The sequence below is a fragment of the Oryzias latipes genome, chromosome 19 (assembly GCF_002234675.1).
Source record: "Oryzias latipes chromosome 19, ASM223467v1".
Taxonomy (NCBI): domain Eukaryota; kingdom Metazoa; phylum Chordata; class Actinopteri; order Beloniformes; family Adrianichthyidae; genus Oryzias; species Oryzias latipes.
Genome location: NC_019877.2, coordinates 10,532,500 through 10,545,776, shown reverse-complemented (window position 1 = coordinate 10,545,776; position 13,277 = coordinate 10,532,500). Strand labels below are relative to the sequence as shown.

At 41.6% G+C, this 13,277-nt stretch overlaps 1 protein-coding gene across 2 annotated transcripts in view; it reads left to right on the top strand.

The window, feature by feature from the left end:
- dlg5 (discs large MAGUK scaffold protein 5) overlaps positions 1-13,277 on the top strand; it is a 33,877-nt gene that overhangs the window by 19,860 nt on the left and 740 nt on the right. For both annotated transcript variants that reach the window (XM_020712011.2, XM_011488225.3), the window contains exons 13-32: positions 147-322; positions 498-601; positions 1,184-1,273; positions 1,854-2,813; positions 2,931-3,054; positions 3,195-3,294; positions 3,587-3,705; positions 4,951-5,034; positions 5,121-5,280; positions 7,088-7,250; positions 7,336-7,469; positions 7,679-7,843; positions 7,914-8,097; positions 8,343-8,491; positions 8,743-8,913; positions 8,997-9,187; positions 9,793-9,936; positions 10,054-10,181; positions 10,410-10,519; positions 11,562-11,671. In XM_020712011.2, the coding sequence (XP_020567670.1) occupies positions 147-322; positions 498-601; positions 1,184-1,273; positions 1,854-2,813; positions 2,931-3,054; positions 3,195-3,294; positions 3,587-3,705; positions 4,951-5,034; positions 5,121-5,280; positions 7,088-7,250; positions 7,336-7,469; positions 7,679-7,843; positions 7,914-8,097; positions 8,343-8,491; positions 8,743-8,913; positions 8,997-9,187; positions 9,793-9,936; positions 10,054-10,181; positions 10,410-10,519; positions 11,562-11,671 (3,566 nt within the window). The remainder of the gene's footprint in view (positions 1-146; positions 323-497; positions 602-1,183; positions 1,274-1,853; positions 2,814-2,930; positions 3,055-3,194; positions 3,295-3,586; positions 3,706-4,950; positions 5,035-5,120; positions 5,281-7,087; positions 7,251-7,335; positions 7,470-7,678; positions 7,844-7,913; positions 8,098-8,342; positions 8,492-8,742; positions 8,914-8,996; positions 9,188-9,792; positions 9,937-10,053; positions 10,182-10,409; positions 10,520-11,561; positions 11,672-13,277) is intronic.

The window sequence follows — 13,277 nt, the reverse complement described above, 5'->3', positions numbered from 1 at the left end:
ATTTTAGTTGTTTTTAATTTGAAAAAACTCAGTTTTTAGTTGTGTGCTTTTTAATCAGAAGTTTTGTTTTGTTTTTTGTACTCTGAGTTCAATTGTTTTGAAGACGTCTTAATAACCCAAGTAATCGCTTTGTCGTTTCTCTGCAGGGTGAATGACTGGTTGTTGAAAATTAATGATGTTGACCTGACCAATAAGGACAAAAAGCAGGTCATAAAAGCTGTGATGAGTGGGGAGGGGGTCATCAACATGGTGGTTCGACGAAGGAAGTCGCTCGGAGGGCGCATCGTTACTCCAGTCCAGATAAATCTGGATGGACATAAAGGTCAAACTTTTACTTGTAGCTGACACTTGAACTTTAAAAGTACATTAATATCTAACAATAGGGTTTAAAGTTACTAATTACTCCTTTTGTTTACTTGTATTTGGATGGAATTTGAAGTTTGAGGCTACATTGCAGTTTATGTGAATTGGCCCTTTTGTTTTGTACTTGTTTTCAGACAGTGGCATCAGTTTGGAAAGCGGAGTGTTTGTTGCCTCTGTGGCAGCAGGAAGTCCAGCCGCCCGGGACTGTAATCTTACAGTTGGTGACAGGCTCTTAGCTGTGAGTATGCTGGCTCAAAAAAAAAAAACCCAGTTACAATAAAAGCAGTTTTCGTGCCAATATGGCTGCAGGACACTGCCCTCTGCTGACCACTTTGGAAAACTTTTAAACTAAAACTTGATAGATTTGATTAGTAACTTTTTCCCCCTGAAAATTAACTAAAACTTTGGTTTTGTTTAGATAGTGTCAGCCTATAAATGTCATTGTTTTTATTTGTGGTAAAGTCTTTCTCTTCAATGTTTTGTAATTAAATTGAATTAGTAATGAACAGATTATAATGAATACAAGTCTATACACATGAGCAAATGGTGCTCAAATTTCCATTTTTACTTCTTTTAAAGGGTTTATTTATATATACATAAATTCATTCATTCATCGTCTAAACCCGTTTGTCCCTTTCGGGGTCACGGGGCTGCCGGAGCCTTTCCCGGCCACTCATGTGCAAAGGCAAGGGACACCCGGACAGGTCACCAGTCTGTCGCAGGGCCCATACACACTCCCATTCACACCGTGGGACAAGTTAAAGTAACCAATTAACCTACGAAGATTTATTAATAAGTTGTTCCTTTTATTTTTATCCAGATTAATGGGATGGAAATTGATGACAAGTCTCTCTCGGAATGCGAGTCTCTGTTGAGGAGTTGCAGCACTCTCAGCCTTTCCCTTATGAAGGTGAACATTTCAGACACATCTATCATTAGGTTGTCTTTGCAAGGAAAAAGTCCCACTCTGATCATCTTTTGTTCTAATTTAAAAACGTTTGCAGTGGGGTTTTTTTAAATTAAGATTGAGCTATTTTTACCCTAAAATAAAAATTTTGGTCATTTTCTTGGAAATAGTTTTTGCAGAGTGGCGGTAGTTAATTAGAAATTCACCTCTGAGTTGTGGGGGGGAACTGTTAGCATGGAGCAACCCCACTCCTCTTCCCCTCCCCGTTGCTTGAAGCGCAGAGGCCCGCCCATCGTATTTTCCATGTCCATGAGATCTTTTTGAAATGGCTTTTTTGTTTTGTCTGCTGCTGATGCACAACAATTTGCATGAAGAAATACTCAGAAATTTTGATCTACATTTTATTTATGTCCTCAATCAGAAAAATGCCACAAGAACATGATTAAAAACACCAAAAACACAATTGTCATTAAAGTGGGTCTTTTTACGGTAAATGGTAAATGGGGGGGGGGGGGGGGGGGGGGACTTTTTAAAAAATCCTGAAAATGTGTCAATGTTTTATTTTTTCTTCATTCTTTAACAGTTTCTCCCACAAAGCTGCTGTGGACAGACCTGCTTCGAGTCTTTGAGGGACTCTGAAAAAGCCCTGCGTCTTCAGCCTTATGATTCTCACAATAGAAGCTGCAGGAACTCCAAGCACAACTGCTCCACTCAGACGGACATCTGCAGCTGCAGCTACTGCCACAGTGGGGATGAAGCATGTCGGGACACCTGCGACTCCCTGCCCAACAGCAACTCGAGCACCCACTTCCATCCAAACGCCATTTCCCACATCTCTCAGCATTCTCGCTCTCTTTCAACTCCCCGCAGTCCTTCAGAGCCCCAGTCGGAGTTCTGCTTTAGGGGGCAGGACTTCCGTCGTCCCCACACTCTTACCCCGGTGTTCTCCAGCTGCAGCTCACCGCAGGCAGCAGTGGAGGGAGGGCAGAACCTGCCAGTGAAGCCAAGTGGAGGCACTTGGCCGAAAGTCCTAGGCGGCGCTCTGGTTCCAGAGGGCACCCAGCTGTCCATATACAAGAAGCCCAAACAGAGGAAGTCCATCTTTGATGTGAGTGCTTTCAGGAGGCCTGAGACAACCCCCAAACTGGACTTCACGTCTCTGTCCCAGGTATCCAAACACTCTCCACAGAGCTCAATGTGTGAACCCACTCAGAACCCTCCCACACCACCAGCGAGGAGCGACTCCTTCAGGTTCAGGCATCGACAACAGAACAGCTCTGCGTCAGACTCCACCATCACTACCGGCACACCTCCACCTTCCCCGGCCCAACCTGTGCAGCCCCAGGACAACGGGGAGGCGGGAAATCAGCTTTGTCACACCAGCGCTCCAGCTGGTGAGACCAAGAGCTGCCGGAAAAACACAGCGGAGGCTGAGGGAAGTGGACGCTGGAGAGAAGTGCAGCAAAAGAGGAGATACCGACCAAAATCTGCACCAGCACTACGGCGAAATGTCACGCCATTACACATCCCTTCACCTATGCAGGTAACTAACAAACTTTCAAGATTTCTAACTTTAAAACTCTTCTTCTTATCCTCCTTTTCTTGCATAAGAAGAAAAAAGCCATTGAAATTGTTCTCATTAGCTGCTTGGGTCTTGCAGACACAAAGTTTCTCTAATGATGAACACTCCCCAGAGCCCATGGACTTGTTACGCTTCTCTCCTCTGAGATCAAACCGGTACAGCATGCCATTTGTTCCCCCAGGCTACATTAGCACCTCAGCACGTAAGTCCTCTCAACATCCCTGCTGCTTTGTATTTACGGAGCAGCATCTAAATACAGCGTTCTCTATAGACCTCCAGACCCATGTTGTTTTTCCAGACCCCCACCACAATGAAATTTATCCCCATGTCCTGTTGTGACAGATGTCATGAGGAATCCAGTCTACACCACTTGGAGCCACGAGATCCAGCCAAGCAGCTGTCCTCCAGCTCCCAGTTCTGGCATTTGTGTGCACTCACAAAGGTGTTTGTTGTTTTTGTTTTTTTCTAAGAGCCTCTGATCCACTGTAATAGAAGTCCTGCTCTGCAGCCATTAAATGAAAATGAAATCCTCTTTAATTGAAATTTCATCTGTTTTCTTGGTAGAACATGGTTATCTTCTGAAAAGGGCTCTAATCTTTCATGTGTACACAACAACACTGAGCGGCGTGCCCTACATCCCGTGAACAGATGGGATGGGCTAAATTCATTCTTGCTTTGGGTTTGAATAATTGACCGCCTTGGGACTTACGCAGCCATTTTCTGTCCTCTGTTAGCCCCCAGCATCAAGGTCACCTCAGTCTGGACCTCAGCCACAAGCGTAACGCAGAGTTGTGTGAGACGAACAGCCAACCGCCTCACCATAATGCCTCCTTACCCTCCAGAACTCGACAGGGTATGCATTGTGTGCCACTTTTTGATTCTTCACAACTTCTGAAATCCTTTCAGTGTTTTTGTCTCAAAAAAATCAATTGTTTTTGTTTTTGTCTTTTTTAAAACACAGTTGGATTTCTGCTGTTTACTCATGAAAAGGTCTCAAAAGCCTCTTTATATTTAAATTAATTTGATTCCTTTTTACATTTTTTAAATACTTTAAAGTCCCACTCCGATCATCTTTTGATCTATTGTGAAAGCGTCTTTTAATTCTGATTATGCCGTTTTTAGCCAAAATCGTTTTCTAGGACATAGTTTCTGCAGAGCAGCAGGAGTTGATCAGAAACTTGCCTCTGAGTTGTGGGCAGGACTTCCCATCTCCCATCTATTTTCACGCTCTCCCACTAGCTTACAGCCCCTCACACCCCCAACCTTACGGGTGAAACGAAAGTGGCAAGCGATTTTTGGTCTCTCCAGCTGTACAGTCTTGACCAGCTCAGACGAGCGAAATGAAGACGTAAGTGGATGCAACGGAATTGAACGGAGCAGGGAGGTTGTGACTTACCAGTTGTAGCTTCTATGTCGCAACAAAAACTTTTTCCAACTGCATTTTTTTTCATCTGCTCCCATTTTACAATTCGAATAAAGAAATGGCAAGAACTGCAGTTTTAAGCTTAATTAACTTTACATATGTCCTCTATTAATGAGAAAATGCCACAAGAACGTGATTAAAAACAGCAAAAACACAATTTTACTCAGTGGGTCTTCAAATACTTAAGTTAAAACTGGGAAAAAATAATTCAGTTTTATTATAAGTTTTGGAAAAACAAATCAAAGTAATTTCACATATTTCAACTTTAATTTGGTATATCATTTAACTAGTAACCTTAAACAAAAGTGTAAAATATTTACATGAGTAGAGCTGTTTGACTCTCAAACTAAAATGTTATCACATCTGTTTGTTTTTTTTTTTTTTAAGAGATGTTTTAATTGTTTTGCTGCAAAAGCAAAAAACTATATTTTCCTTCCAGAAAACATCTGTTAACTGGCCAACATGTTATTAATACTTAAAGAAGCTCCACACTTTGCCTGTTGTCTTTCTTTGTTTAAAGAACTGACTGATATTTATTCCGATTAGCTTTTGAAAACCACAAGCTAATAGTTGTTGGTTGCAGAGTGACTTAAATTGAGAACACATTGAAACAAAAACATGATCACTTGCTGATGTGGGTGAAAGGGCTCTGAAATGACTGGTTGTTTTCTTTAGCCTCCCCTGGTGCTTTACAGTTTCGGGCAGAACGCATCAAGATTCCTCCGACTCGTTACTCTCGCTCCTCCGGATCAGACAAAGGTACTGTTCAGTATAGGGAGATGCATCCCCCAACTCGTCACTTCTGTGCCAGTAAACAACCTGCATTCTTGTCTCCTCTCCTTCAGGCTCTCTTTCACATTCAGAGTGTAGCAGCCCAACTCCTCCAATGTCCCCTGTCAATCTGGACTTATCGGCTTTCTCCAGCAGCCAATCGGATGGCTCCTTTTCCACACAGCCCAGGACATCAGTCAGCCCCGCGCCAGTTGGTGACAGGCGGAGGGATGGGTAAGCCGGGCCGGGCCCTCCTCTGCATCTTATCCTCTCATCATTCAGCGGGGCTCGACATGTTTTCCAGCATTTGTCTGCTTCATTGTAATTAAATGGAGTAAACAAATCTGCCAGGCTTCATCTTGCACTGTTCGAACACTAAAGATTTATCAGTGCTCCTGTCTTCTGTGCTAATCATCAGTGTAACTCCTAATGTCTCTGGGCAGCTTTGCTCATTATTTTGTCTTTTTTTTTTTTTTTTTCCTCTCCTCATCTGCTTCTCAGATTTGTGTCTTTCCACACTTCCTCTGTTAGACTTCCACAGGCAGTAAAGTCTAGGTTCCTGTCTCTGAGAAGCTTTAGGTTCGTCTTTGACTATTTTGCACAAAAACTTTCTGCAAAATGGATGCATTCACAATACAAAATAAGTCAGTGATTTTATACACAGATTTATTTTCAAAGTTATCCTTGCAATGTTTTTTTTCCATCTTTTTTTTTCTATTAAATTGTTCTTTGCATGGAATTTTAGTTTGCCACATTTTCAGCAGCACTTGCATGACTGAACCTTGAAAATACTGAAAACTGAGAAATAGCTTTTAGCCTTTAGCTTTTATTTCCAAATTCATCTCAGTTCTCTTTATAAGAGTTCGCTCTAGAGCAGCGGTGAGCACCATGAGCTCAATTTTTCCAACGTACTATTTCGATAATCTGGACCTCACCCTTTGATGCAGGTCATCAGAAGAAGGAAGGAGCAGGGATTTCTGGAAACCTTAAAAGGCCATCGAGGCCTGAAAATGGCCTGACAGCCACCCCTGCTCTAAAGGCACATTCATCAGCACAAATGTGAAGGTTGCTGTAAATTGATTTCGAAGTAACAATGACCAGAATTTGGTCGCCCGTGGGGCGGTTGTCCCCTGCCTGCTGCCGTGTGGCGTTGGAGGGTTCCGGCTGCCGCTGCTGCTGCGGCGGGGGTCTGGGTGTGGGGGTGGCTGGGCGCTCCTCCTTCTTTTCACATTCCACCATCCATTTTAGAAGAACATAAACACTCACCTGAGCACAGGTGTTAGCTCACCTTTGTACTAATAGTTTGCATGATTGAATGAATGAAAGATCTCACACTAGTTGGTTTAAAGGCATAGGTATGCGTGTGTGAACACTGTTTTGTGTACATGTTGACATGTGGACATTTTTGCAGCTAGCAGGTGTGTTGATAACATTTCAGTGTGTGTGTGAACAGGCCCCGCCCTTTTTGTACTACATTTGAACCTTACCGTAATGATAAACAACCAGTAAACTTGTCTGCTCTATGCTGCTTCATGGTTTTATCCCCCCCCTCTCCCACTATCACCTCCCCCCCCCTCTCTCTCTAACATCCCTCTCTCTTCTTCCCTCCTTTCCTTTTCTGTCCGGTCCAACACCAAAGATTTTCAAACATGATTGAAATTAATAAAGTTTGGCCTCAATTACAAAAGGGGTTTATTCAGTCATGCCTTTGGTTTGTCTGAAGATTAATAACCCCTCTTGTTAAAGTATAATATGTCCAACACAAGAGGCCCTCAGCTCTCATCTGTCTGCCCAGCTGTTGGACAGGACAAGTTTAAAAAAAAAAAAAAAAAAAAAAAATGACCAGCAGTCTCACCTTTTTTTGCACAGTGACTAACTTTCTGATATGTTCGGGTTTTTTTTTTTGGTACGTAAACATATTTTAGGCACTAATTGTTTGCTGCGTTTACTAATCAGTTGCAAGCAGATACAAAAGTTAAATATTTACATTTTAATATGCTTGAACTTTCAAGATTATTATAATTTATTTTTTTACATGTAGGCCATATCTGGGAGAACCACGCAGCGTGACTGTCCAGAAGGGAGCAGAACCTCTGGGCATGTCCATAGTAAGCGGCGAGAACGGTGGCGTGTTTGTGTCCAAAGTGACCGCAGGCAGCATTGCTCATCAAGCTCATTTAGAGTACGGAGACCAGCTTTTGGAGGTAACACCACTGCAAAGCAGTAAACCCAGCTTTACTGTGTTTCTCTATTTTTGTCTTGTTCCTAATGAATCGATCCCATTTCCAGTTCAATGGAATCAACCTTCGGAACGCCAACGAGCAGCAGGCGCGGCTGGTGATCGGGCAACAATGCGACACAGTCACCATTCTGGCTCAATATAATCCCCACATGTTTCATCTGGGAAATCACTCCCGCTCAGGGTGAGAAGACCGCAAGATTGAATTATGAGTTTTTTTTAAAATAAATACTACAAGACCTGTAAAATAAATCGCAAAGGTATCGTTATCGCGATGTCAAGCTATGCAATACGCAAATTGCAGAAGTCCTACATACTACCCATAATGCCATGTGACCTAATGCACCCTCTAGTTAGAATTTTTTTTTAATAAATTCCTGCTGTTTTTCTCAGATCCCTGATGGAGGCGCTTAGCAACCAGCTGGTCCTTAAAGACGGGAGAGTGTCTTCCCCTGACAACCACTCCACTGTTGACACACTGAGTGAGCAGGATGAAGGCACAATAACGCCTCCATCCAAACGGACCACTCCTGCCAACAGTCCTCACAACTCCTTCAGGTATTTTTGAGGTCTTTAGAGTTTTGCTGTTAGTCCAGAGCCAGACATTTAAACTGCCGGTTCTCTCCAGGCTCGCGGGCTCAATCATTCCCATTTTTTCCGAGTCTCGTCTGGTGAGGTTTAAACGGAGTCATGCGGAGCTGGGAGTTCAGATCTGTGGGGGAAACCTGTGTGGCATCTTTGTGGAGACTCTGGACGATGACAGCCCTGCTAAGGGTCCCGACGGATTGTCACCTGGAGACCTGATCCTGGAGGTACACCGGTGTCTACCTGTGGCTTTAGCTTGTCAAAGTTATGATGTCTAACAATAAAAAAGACTTGAATTGCTCGTGTTTACATTCAATCTTAAAAGATGTATGAGTGGATGAACAAAAACATGCTACAGCTCAAGGTCTCTCTCTGCATTGTTTTATTTTCTTTATTACAAGAAATGAGTTGCTCTGGAGGATATGTGTAGTTTTGTCAACTGAATACCCTTTTTTTTTAAATCTTCATTCAGTACAATGGCGTCAGCATGCTGAATAAAACTAAAGAAGACGCTTACCTGGAAATGCTGAAACCAGTTGAAACGATAACCTTCAAGGTGCAGAATTGCGCAGACAGCCTTGCTGACATCAGAGAGACTCATGGAGATGGATTTTTTGTGAGGTAAGCACAGAGATTTTCAAGGTCCTGAGAGCAAAGGCAAAGTATACTCTACAGAAGGGGTTTTTGTGAATTTAGCAGAACACTAAAGTAACTCTGAGACAGACAAATAAAGTGATGACGAGTATATTTTAAAAGCCCTGAGGATACTTTGCAATGAGGACTGTTCACTAAAGCATTAAAATGATTGTAACATCCTGTAAAGTTGGTGTTTTTTAATCAAAGCTTTCATCTGGTGTCCTGCTCTTCATCAGAGCACTTTATGAACGGGTGGCAGAGGCAGAGCAGGAGCTAAGCTTTAAGAAAGACGACATCCTGTATGTTGAAGACACGTTGCCTAACGGTAACTTTGGCTTCTGGATGGCCTGGCAGCTTGATGAAAATGCCCAGAGACTACTGAAAGGGCAGATTCCAAGTAAATACATGTAAGTTCAGCAAAGACTTAATTACCAGTCACCTCCATACGATCAGATGTACATTTGAACTCTTGGTTCTGATTCTACATTAGGATGGACCAGGAGTTCTACAGGAGACACGGCATGACGGACGGAAAAGAGGATGGTGGCGCCGGCAAGACTCTGTCTGCTGCCGCTCGGAGGTCGTTCTTCCGCCGGAGACTAAAGCACAAACGCAGCGGCTCTAAAGACGGGAAAGACCCGCTTGATTCCATAAGCATGGATGCTTTACCGCTGACAGAGGGTGAGAAATCTTTTTTTATAGAGAAAAATGTATCACAAATCCACTACCTGGAGCTAATGGATGACAACAGACTCAAAGGTTTGCTTTGTTCCTTTGGAGCTCATCGTAAAAGGTGAAGTCTGTGAAAAATGTGTCCTCAAAAGCAGCACTCTGTTGTGTGAAAACAAAGACTTTACAGAACATTTCACACACTCTTTCCAAGAGCTGTCAACTGCCTTCCTCACAGAAATGTACAGTTTCTTTAAAGTCACCTTGTTTTGTGACTAAATTCGCAGGTTTGGGAAAAACAAAGTAAATAATTTATTTGCAGAAATTCCCTGTAAATAACTGTAGTTTGGGGTATTTTGATGATTTCGCTATTGTTTACAACTTGGTTGGTTCATCAAAGTGTCACTGCTTAAGGTGACCCCTAAAAAAACTCAATTACAAACAAGACTTCATTGAAATTTCAACACAAAAGTTTAAATGTGTTTAAATGTATTAAAAACATGTCAAATGTACAGATCCCACATTATTTTTGGTGCCTTTAGAAAGCCTGTTTTGTAAAATTCATGTCAAAGGTGTGCTGTGAGCTGCAGCGATTGTCATCTGTGTTTTCTTCTCAGATGGTCTGAGCCTGATGTACCAGCGGGTCCAGAAGGTGGACTGCTTGTCCCCCAGACCAGTGCTGATCTTGGGTCCTTTAGTAGAGACGGTTAAGGACATGCTGGTGAAGGAGACTCCTGCTAAATTTTGTCGCTGTCTGCCTGGTGAGCCATGTTTACATGATTGCTGATTTATCAAACCGCTTTTAGACTGTTTCAAAAGGACAAAAATAACAAATGTAAATAAGTGACTTGGTCTGTTTTAACCATTGATTCGTTTAGAGATAATGAAGGCGTCCCAGCAGGCAATCGAGCGAGGTGTGAAGGACTGTGTGTTCATTGACTTCAAACGAAGAAGTGGCCATTTTGATGTGACAACAGTGGCATCAATAAAAGAGATTACAGAGAAGGTAAATCAATGTTAATGTCCTTTGAATTTCACACACCATAGCACAATCTTCAAATCCAATAGTCACTTTAAGTTTACTTTAAGAAAAGAAAACACGTTTTTTGTGTTTGAACTCTTGAACATTTAGCTTCAAGAATTGATCTTTTTTTAATCTCACCCCACATAATCTCTTATAATCCAGCCTTTACATTTATACCCCATTTCTAAAGCTGACATTTTTCTTTGTCAGGACTCTCACTGTTTGCTCGACATCGCTCCTCATGCCATTGAGCGTCTTCACAGCGTTCACATCTATCCAGTCGTCCTTTTCATTCGCTACAAAAATGCCAAACAGATAAAGTGAGTATTTTTACACCCTGAATAGTTTTCATTGTCTCACTTTTCAAGCCAGTAACAAAATTAGGTCTGTAGAAGCTTAAAATGTCATTTCAATAACTTTTGGATTTAATAAATTTATTATTTTCTATGCTGTAGAGACATTTTTTTAACTAAAAATAAAAGATGCTTTATATTTTAACAAGAGGATGGAAAGTAAAATGACTCAATTCTAGTCTAATTTAGAAATTATCAGTCTAATTTAATTTTTCAGACATCCAGAAAATTAAGTTCTGCAGAAATCCCGCCACATTGTTATCCTATTACTCTGTACATTGATCTAAAAATGAACCTAATTTAATGAAATAATTATTTTGTAGACGCGTCATGCCTTTTCCAACTGCTGGGGGGTTGATGGTCTGATTTTCAAATATTTGCGTCATTTTTACTTTACACGTCGTGTGGATTAGCTCTCACAAATGAGGACACTGTGGTCTGGCAGCTACAGGCTTTCCCATCAACACGCTGCAGGAACGGTGCAGCCGGCAGACGCAGCAGGGATTGATTCCTGCTAAACCTTCACTTTCATCAGTTGAGTACCAGCTGTCCTGGGAGGGGCTCCTCGAGCCTGTGGCGTGGTTGGCCAACACTCCCAGCAGTGTGCCCCCACCCCCACACACACCCACCCCACCATACCTAATACTACTCCATGTGCTCACAAATGCACACCTCCCACCGCTGCAGCCTCTGGCAAAAGCTCAATGTTTTTATGGATCCTCCTCCTCTGAGGTCCAGAACATGCTGACCGCATACTGAGCACCATGGAGAGACCATTCATGTGTTGATTGATTGATTGAAACGTAAAGATTTACAGTTAGAAAATAGAAACCTCAAAAATTGGAATCTGTAGTTCTTCTTTATATTTCACAACAATCTAAAAATAATCAAATATTTTTCAGACTCAGGAATTTTAGGAAACCATTTGTGGGTTTCCATTTTGTTTTGTTTTAGTTTTCTATGAATGAGTAGAAGTTGCTGATGCACTCTTCCTTTTTTTTTCCTTTAGAGAACAGAAGGACCCTCTGTACCTGCGGGAGAAACTCTCCCAGAAACATTCCAAGGAGCAGTTTGAGCTTTCTCAGAAGATAGAACAGGACTACAGCCGCTTCTTCACAGGTATCCAAAGAGAACATATACACACTTTAGTTGAATTCTTTATGGAAAGAAAGAATACTCACTGATAATTTATCAAATTTATCTTAAAGATTGACTAAAATAATAATCTTTGCTATCAATTTCAACACTTTAAGAAGTAAATTCACTTCTGAAGTGACCCGACCACAAAAAATAAATGACATGTACGACTGGCTTTTTTTTTTTTTTATGTTATGAGATTATTGTTATGGATGCAGACTCCTCCCTTCCATCCATAAAATAAAAATACAATGTGTTTCCAAAGGCAGTAGCACATGCAGCTCTCCTAAAAAAAGAAATTAAAATTGTCACTGGAGCATTTTTAACTTTAACGTTTTAACCTCCACCCCCACTGAATTTTATTGAATTTGAGCCATTTACACACTGAACATCTCAAAGCATTGAACAACACAAAGTTGGAGTTTCTCAAAAGAAGACCAACTATCCTGTATCCCGTAAGGATGAAGGGGATTGAAGGACGGTGCCAATCCCTCAACCCAACTACTGGTAGTGGAGTTTCTTGTACACCCCACAACACCCCTGACAAAAACATAACCGTACACGCTCACAAGACATTATTAAACTAAATAAACTATTTTTAGCCTGAAACACAGATTTGCAAACGGACAACATCCTGTTGGAACATTTGATAAGTCTATTCACAAGTTTTACCAAATGGTCAAATCTAGAACACACTTTTGATTGGACAACAGAACATCCCATGTAGAAACAGTCTGGTCAACAGTAAGTTGGTCACTGATAGGCTGACGAACATGATCAAAAATACATTCAGATCATCTGGTTCCACTGTCTGAAGGTAGTCCGGTCGTCAGTCTAGAGTCACATGGAGCAGGTTGGACAGAACTTGCTTGTTGGGGTCAATACACTTCCAGGGAGAGCAGAAGCTGTCAGGTCAGAAGCGTCATCTTGTGTTGAATTCAACTCTGTCAGTTATGAAATCCAACGATGCTCCTGAGTCTGCAGGCTCAGAAGAATCCAATGATCTTACTGCTAAAGCAGACATGGTTGGTACCGACTCCTGCTCACTTTTGTAATCCGATCCAGTCACTTGCGCACTTGGAATGGAGCAGCCACTGAGTGCTGAATTGTTATTTTCTTCACATAACTCTGAACTGAGGTGAGACTGTGCATCACCCTTTTGACCCCAGAGGAGGCCTTCCTATCATCCAATGGCTGTAAACACCCATCTCCAGCAGATCTGAAGCTTCATGTTTCCATCAGAAACTAGAAAACTCTTGTTTCTGAAGTTATTTCTCTTAGATGTTCTGAGCATCGTATTAAAACAACTACATGCAGTTTAAGTTTTTCTAAATGTCAGAGGATTAAATCAAACCTGGAATTCAATTCAACACAATTCTTAACATGCAGTTTATCAATATATGATTAAATTTTTTAATTTGTGGTCAAATATGTAATCAAATCAGAAAGATTATGATGGAAACTTCACATGCTCTCATTTAACATGAGCTGTCAGCTCAGTTAGGTGTCGATCAGCTTGGCTTTCCTGTTCCTTTTGATTTTTTTTTTTTTTTTTTTTTTTAAGCTGGAGTTTCAAGAAGATTTTTGA